This window comes from Tyto alba, unplaced genomic scaffold (assembly GCF_018691265.1).
Source record: "Tyto alba isolate M040663 unplaced genomic scaffold, T.alba_DEE_v4.0 Super-Scaffold_23, whole genome shotgun sequence".
In the NCBI taxonomy this organism is placed as follows: Eukaryota; Metazoa; Chordata; class Aves; order Strigiformes; family Tytonidae; genus Tyto; species Tyto alba.
Window position 1 is genome coordinate 1445809 of NW_024881297.1, and position 7487 is coordinate 1453295.

General features: G+C 49.5%; 1 protein-coding gene across 2 annotated transcripts; it reads right to left on the reverse strand.

Moving 5' to 3' along the window:
• Window positions 1-1281: 1281 nt before the first annotated feature.
• On the reverse strand, window positions 1282-6527 carry RCHY1 (ring finger and CHY zinc finger domain containing 1). 2 transcript variants are annotated; one of them, XM_042797049.1, is made up of 9 exons: window positions 6421-6527; window positions 6219-6338; window positions 5958-6073; window positions 5801-5879; window positions 5249-5293; window positions 5087-5145; window positions 4111-4137; window positions 3714-3834; window positions 1282-2873 (listed from the first exon to the last, which is right to left on the reverse strand). In XM_042797049.1, exons 1-9 carry the CDS (start codon window positions 6478-6480, stop codon window positions 2745-2747), a joined length of 756 nt encoding a protein of 251 aa, XP_042652983.1. In that variant the 5' UTR covers window positions 6481-6527; the 3' UTR covers window positions 1282-2744. The 2 variants fall into 2 exon arrangements, with proteins under 2 accessions (XP_042652983.1, XP_042652984.1); XM_042797050.1 differs by having other exon boundaries at window positions 2735-2821.
• Window positions 6528-7487: the final 960 nt, after the last annotated feature.

Consider the following 7487-nt stretch of genomic DNA (forward strand, 5'->3'; position numbering starts at 1 on the left):
TACTCTGCACGGCCCCGTTGCCAGAATTGGGCACTTCCCTACAAGACCACAAGCTCTGAGATGACAACTCCTCCAGGCTGATGGGAGCCCTGTTGGCCCTCAGGGCTTACCTGGGAGCAGGTCCCCGTCCAGGGAAGGCAGTGAAGTCACCAGGTGATGGCACACATTTGGAGGGTGCTCCAAAGTAGCAGGGAGTCTTGCTGGCAGCTTCAATGGAGGAACCAAAAGCATCATCCAGAAGCAAGAGGAGAGTCCTTCTTAGAACCCGCAGGAGCTGGAAGCCAAGCAGAGATGTCAGCACCATGGGAACACCTCACTCAATAGGTCCCTGGCAGCAGGGACGCAGTCCCACAGCCAAACCAGCTCCTTCCCTAGGCCACGTCCCCCTCAGAGAGATGCTCCCCTAGGATGTCCAACCCCAAACCCCACTCATGCACGGATGGGGGAAGATAGCAAGGAGCCAAGCCACGCTCCTTCTGCACTTGTGAAGGCAACACAGTCCTCCCAGCTTCCTTCATTTTAACAGCAGCCCCCAGGGGGAAGCCCTCCCTTGGTACAAACACAGCCTGTAACGCACCCCCCTCCCCAATGTCTCCAAAAAGCACCTTTCCCTGGAAGCACCCCCTAAGTTAGGGAGATGCTCCAGCAGAACCAAAGAAGGAAGCCCGACCTGCTCCCTCACCAAACACCCTGCTCCCCTCCAACACAGCCCCCCAGGCAATTTACAGGCTCTGGATGAGCTGATGCAGCCCACCTGGCCCAACACAGGGTTCCCCACCACAGGACTTGTCCAAAAGTCGTGGGAGGTGAAGAAAGCCCGCCTCAACCCACAGCACCCACTCCCCCAAGCACGTAGCTATGGTTGACCGCGTCCCCTGGGCCAGAGCATGGAAGTGGGGAGGGTGGTGAGGGCAGGTTTGGGGTGGGAGAGCAGAGACATGGGCTGGGAACCTCAAGAAACTGGGTTTCAGCAGCTGCTTTGCTCCTGGCAAAGCTTGCTGGGGTGACACAAGACCTTCCAAGACTTGGGGAGCCCACACTGGGACCAGTCTCCCCCTATGCCGTGCCAAGAGGAAGACTCCCTCCCCTCATACCTCAGAAATACGGAAATACAGGGGCCGTCAAGACCAGTGTTTTCATCACAGAGACCCAGGGGTCACACATCCAGACATCTAAACCTCATTTTTAAGCACTGAAACATCCTTTAAACTCAGCTGGGAATTTCCAGAGAGTACATGTGCAAAGGGACAGCATGTCACACACAGCGTCATTTGTTTTAATAAAGAAGTTATTTTGCATTTATTTATAGCAGTGAGAAAAGTGCTTCAGAAAAAAAATACTGCAGTAAAGGCAAGCTACAGTAATGCCATCATCCCAGTCCTAATATTTATACATAACGGGGCACTGTCAGATTAAGAAGCTGTTCATTTTACAGTAGAACAAGTTAAAAAAAAGTAATTGTATGGTAAAGAGTAACTGGGCTTTTTTTTTTTTTAATGCTTTATTTCAATATTGGTAACTATCTGCATGTTCTGAAATTCTCAGAAACTAAAAACTTCCTCTAATATTTAGACTGCAAAACACCACGGGCAAGATTTTACGTAAAAAGTGTGTGAAGGTTTGTTGTTTTTTTTTTTTGAAAGCACTCTTCCGTCCTCCATTCTCTCCCCGCAACGAAACAAGATACAATTAAAAAACCCCCAAACCACAGAAAAATTGGTCCCCGCACTACTTGAGTGCCTCTACGAACTGCTGTTGCTTTAGCAAACATCGCAGGCTCAGCCCAAACGAGTTGGTCCAGTGTCAATCCTGACAACAGTACGTGCTTCGCTTCGTGTACTTAACCATCAAAACATCAAGCTACATACACAGCTAAAACCCTACGACACCTTGGCCTTTGTAAGTGAATAAAGCAAAATGAGGCGAAAATCGGTGTAAAGGCGACTGGAGCTGGCAAAGGAATCTGAGTGAAGATTGACAGCAGAGCAGCTGGGTGTCTGGGGGAGAAGGGCAGCCTCGTGGCTTGGTTTTTAGGCCGTTGGCCGCACACAGGCAGGCAGGCCAGCCTTGTTTCGAAGCAGATTCTGTAGGTGTTCACGCATGTGTCAACAAATCAAGCCGAAGGATGCGATTTCTGCAAGCTCACCCTTCTCTAGCCACTTGCACCACCGATGGCTGCGAGGCCTGCGAACGTGTCATTTAAAAGGAACAAAATGTACTCGCATAAAAACTTTGCGGATGTCAGCTTTATGTAAAAAGGCCGCTCCCAGAGCTACCCATTTTCGCCAACAGCTGTGACCAGAATAGCTGTACCTCCACCTCCTGTTATGCTCACAACCTTCAGCTGCCCCAAAGCATCTTCTGCTGTGTCAGCTGCTGAGCATTTCTCATTCTGCATCTCGTTAGTTATTTTTCTGGGCTGTCCCTGAGACAGTGAACAGTTCTTCTGAAGGGTGCCCTTCTCTCTAGAAACTAACCTTCGTCAGGCATCACACTGCTCGATGGGGAACCTCCTGAAGGGCCTGACTGCGCTGTGCCCCAGCTACTAGGGAGGGGGGGCACAACTACCAAAATTCCTTTGCACCAGCATTAATTAAATCTTGTAACCATTCCATTGGTTCCGTGACAACTTCAAATAGGTTTTTACTGACAAGTGGTTTGGTTTTTTTTTTTTTTTTTTTTTTTTTAAACAGTCTCTTCCATGGCAGTTTTCCTCATCCAGCTGAATGCAGCGCGTATCTTGGTCACTGCTCCTCCAAAGTCAGCCGGCATCTTCCGTCTTGTGCAGTGTTGTACGATTCACAGTTTTTGCACTTCATGCCTAGGAGATGGAACTGTACTGTAGACCGGGCATGGCAGTCATTGCAAAGGATCTACACACACAGGAAAGAGAGAGGCTTTAGCATCAGCAGGACACTCAACAATATGCTGCAACCATGCATCTAGCAACCACAGAACTGATTAGCCATCAGGAGACAAAGCAGAAAATATCTTCCTTTTAAAGACAGCAGGGCTGATTTAACTCTTCCATTTGTAACTACTCAGATCGCTTTGTATAATCACAGAGAATTTAGTTTTAGTATGGCAAGGTGACTCCTTGCATAAGTCAGGGAGGGACATGCTTTGGCTTCTCTTGATGTAGGAAACCACCAGAGAAACCCTCAAGCCGAAATGAGAGCAGATTAACAGCAGTGAGCAACATTAACTAGTCTGCTGTGCAAGCCAAGCAAGTGAGCTTTCTTCTCAAAACAGGCAGTGAAGAAACAGAAGTCTCTATGTGCTAGCTGTGCACAAATCAGTAGCTGAGTATTTCTGCAGAAAACCCACCATGTTTTGTCTGGAACATGAAGCTCCAAGCTGTTAAAAACCAAATGTCTCTGCTTTTTGCTATGACAGCACCTAACACTATTGGAGAAAGCAAGATACTTCCAAAGACCACGCCACTTCTCTGCTGTGTGATACTACAACACTAAGAACTTGTGGTTTTGGGGTTAGTTTTTTTTTTGGGGGGAGTGCAGGTGGGAGTGGTTTGCGGGTTTTTTGGTGTTTATAAACCCAGCAGATGAATACTGTAAGCCTATACATGACGTTTCTTCATCACTCCTTAACTTGACTTCTGATCCCTGACAAGTTCCTAGTGCCCTCTACTGTCAGTAATGCAAAGGCACAGATCTGCCAAGAACAGAGACATGGGCACAAGTCTCATCTCTTACCTCCACCATCATGTTCTGGTACTCTGTGGGCATAGGAGTCTGCGCTACTTCATCATCCAGCTGACGCCAGTACCTTGTCATATCTAAAGCTGAGTGCATGCACAAAGGACACCTGTAACCTCTGGCAGAAAGTGAAAAAAAAAAAAAAAAAGTCTAAATCAGAATATGGAGTAGGACCATGAAACAAGTGCATCTAAAAGGACAAGTTTCATATCATACCAAAGAATCAAACCACGAATCAAAAAACTTGCAAGAGAACTGGAAATTAAAAGCCCCTTTTCCCTTCAGGACTTGGCTTTAAGGCACTGGGTACAGGATTGGCATTGTGATCTTTACCTCCTGAAGTAATCTGTTTGGACTACAACAGTATTAAGAGGAGATATTTAGAAATACTTACTCCTTTAGCATGTCCTCGTAACATGTTCTGAAAAGAAAACACGATGAGAAGTTCAGTAAGAGGAATGCAATTAATGACTGGTAACACATTTGAACTGAACAAAGGGAAAATGTGCACAGCTATACCCAAACCAGACGTTAAAAAATATCCTGAGTGCAACTGAAAAGAAAGATTCCCAGCAAAATCACAGGGAATTTAGGCAAAAGGCCAGAGACGAAGCACATCTGATTCCATTCTAAGGTCTTCCAACCTAACGTGAGGGAACAGTCTCAACACTATGACAAAGACTGTGTGGTTCAAGTTAGCTGAAAAAATAGTGTGATGCATCACAAGGTAAGATGGACAGAAGTTGAAGGAAGATTCAATCCATAGAGACCTACGTCAAACACAGGGACAATGGGGGGAAAAATAAGAGGGCCAATGGAGTAACAAAAAGCTGCATCTCTAAGACAAGACAGAAGCAGGAAGGGAAAATGGAAGGGAAATATGGTAATTATTCTTTCAAACGTGCCCAGATCTACATATCACATCACCTGAAAATCCTGATAGAGGTGACAGTTTTTGTAGTGCAACAGAGCACTCCACTGTCTTGCAGGGCTGCCTAAGACTAAAACTTACCTGATAAGCCACCACCACCGTCTTAAAACCACTGTGCAACTGCTTTCTGCACCAAGGAGAGACTCCTCTACAGGATTCTTGAAATTTTAGTAGTAACAGAAGGAAATTCAGCATGGGAAAACTTAGAACAAACAATACACGGGTCCTGCCGCCACTGCCAAAATTTATTGTAGAAAGAAGACAACCTTTCTAAGGAAAGTATTTCCTCATGAAACAGAGACTATCCCCTGCTGTGCATGTCCCATAAAAACCAGCCGTAAAAGCTGTTACACACTAACCAGGCCTGTAGTGCTGCTGAAAAAACACCACACACCAGGCAGCAACTGTTCCCCATTCTTAAGTATCTGTAATGCTTTACCTGTGAAGAAGGTGACCACATGGCAGAACGTGAGCTCCAACACGAGATGTGTGAATATCCTGTTCCAAGATGAGCACCAGAGAAAAGACAAGAAAATTAATTCAAACAACAGTCAAAAATACAGCCATGCACAAATCCAAGGGATGAAAAAAAGCAACTCACCTCCAAACATATCGGACAGTCCTGCCTGGAGACATTTTCAATACACTTTGCAAAGACAAAAATAACCCAATGTTATTCTACTGTACGGATACCTGCATTTTTCTAAATTTTAAAATGTCTTTAAAATGGTTAGAAAAGATGTATGAAACATTACTGGTTGCATTTAGGTTTGAAGTTCTGAAAATTAACAGGTGGCTTAGCATATTAAAACCCAAACAGCTTCAAAGTACACATAAGAAAGGGCTCCCAGAACTACTGCAGTGGCAAGCAGCCTAGCTTGTCCTATACTGCATCAGGAACAGGAGCTCACACTTACATGCTGCCAGATCTGCAATCAACAGCTCCTTTTAACAGCAGAGAAGACCAAGACGTTTATTTCTTATAGCTTCAACTGCCAAGGAAGCCAGCCCAGAACTGCTCTGTGTTGCTGTTAGGTGCCCTTAGAGAACATGCTGCTCCCCGTGTCCATACGGCCTTGGACAGAGCTGAGGCACTACCAGCTTTCGTTTTCAAGGTGTTTTTAAGATACGGAGTTAAGAGGTGTATTCTTACCTTGTGCTTTCCTCGAAGACTCAAGCTTAGACATAAATTGCATTTTGAACAGTGGAAAAAATCTTCCTTTGGACCAATCCTGAGGAGAAAAAACGTCAGGCCGAGGCCGGTTCCCTCCGTCCCGCCCAGCCCCGCTCCCCGCCCGCCCCTCACGCACCTGCAGATGCCGCACTCGGCGCAGTGGTACTGCTTCTTGTCGCGGTCGAAGAGGTGGCAGATCCCGCAGTAATACTCGCCGAAGAGGCTGTGGCAGCCCTCGCAGCGCTGCTGGGCCTGCAGCCGCACCGGGGAGGGAGAGAAGCGGGTAGACAGCCATACAGTGCGCGCCCCCCCCCGCCCCAACCCGCCAACATGGCGGCGCTCCCCCCCTCACCCCCCCCAAAATGGCGGCTCCCTCTGGCCAGCCCCCCGCACCCACCTTCTGCAGGAGGCGGCAGCGGGTGCACTGCACCTCGGCGACGCGGAAACGATCCAGCCGGTGCTCCTCGGCGCCATCGTGGCACAGCCGGCAGGCGTACAGCTTCCCGCAGCACGGCGCCTACGAACGGCAACGCCTCACCCTCAGCACCCGGCCCCGGCCACCCCCGCCGCCCGGCCGCCCGGCCCCGCCGCCGCCTCACCCGCAGCAGGCAGCCGCGCCGGTAGTGCTCGCAGCCCTCCGCCTCCCCGCCCGCCGCCATGGCCGCCCCCGGCCCGCTCCGCTCCGCTCCGCTCCGGCCGGGCGGCCCCGCCGCTTCCGCTTCCGCCGGCGCCGCAGCGCGGAGCGGTACCGCTCGCCGCCTCCAGAGTAACTCCCCCCGACAACCTTCCTTTCTCCCTTTCCTCCCCATCTTCCGCAAAAACTTCCTTTCCCCGCCCCACGAAGTCTTCCTTTCGCTCTCCCATTCCCCTAAAACCTTCCCCCTCCTCCCTTAACCCATCCCTTACGCCCCTAAACCCTTCCCTTTCCCTCTCATCCCCCTAAAACCTTTTTTCCACCCTATTCCCCTAAACATTTCCCTTTCTCCCACCCATTCCCCTTAAACCTTCCCTTTCCCCCCCCCCAATTCCCCTTAAACCTTCTTTCCCCCACCTCATTCCCCTAAAACCTTTCCCCCCCTCCACTCCCCCCTAAAACCTTCTATTTCCTCCCCCTCCACTTCCCTAAAACCTTCTCTTTCCCCACCACCTTCACTCCCCTAAAACCTTATTTCCTCCCCCTCCACTCCCCTAAAACCTTCTCTTCCCCCTCCCCTCCATTCCTCTAAAACCTTCTCTGTCCCCCCGCCACCATTCCCCTAAAACCTTCTCTTTCCCCCCCATTCCCCCAATACCTCCCCCCCCCCCCCCCAAAAAAAAAATCTTGGCTGTCTGATGCAGGATAAGAGGTTTTACAGGAGGAGTTGTTGGCCATTTCCAAGCCAAGGACCCACCACCCACGGGTGCTGTGGCTGAGTATCTTGGTGCTTGTGCCAGGAGAGGGACCCAGCCCCAGCTGGGGGCTGCTCCCTCGGCTGGGGCCTCCGTGAATTCTCAGTAGGATCAATTTTAGGTGAGTAGCTCGGTTGTATTTGCCCATGGCTAGCTAAATGACTGCTGTGGCCAGCTGGGAACATTTGCTATGGGTACAACTGGGCTACCCCGGAGCAGTTCATAGCGGCGAAGGAAAAGGAAGGCAAGGGGAATATAACAGTGCTAGCACCAGTGG

Bases quoted from the DNA above. Each gene is read 5' to 3' on its own strand.
- RCHY1 (XM_042797049.1), bottom strand. From the start codon at position 6,480: ATGGCGGCGGGCGGGGAGGCGGAGGGCTGCGAGCACTACCGGCGCGGC. The intron at 5,294-5,800 runs GTAAGAATACAC...GTCTTTGCAAAG, and splicing joins GTCTTCGAGGAAAGCACAAG to TGTATTGAAAATGTCTCCAG. The intron at 3,835-4,110 runs GTAAGTATTTCT...ACTTTCTGCCAG, and splicing joins TACGAGGACATGCTAAAGGA to AGGTTACAGGTGTCCTTTGT.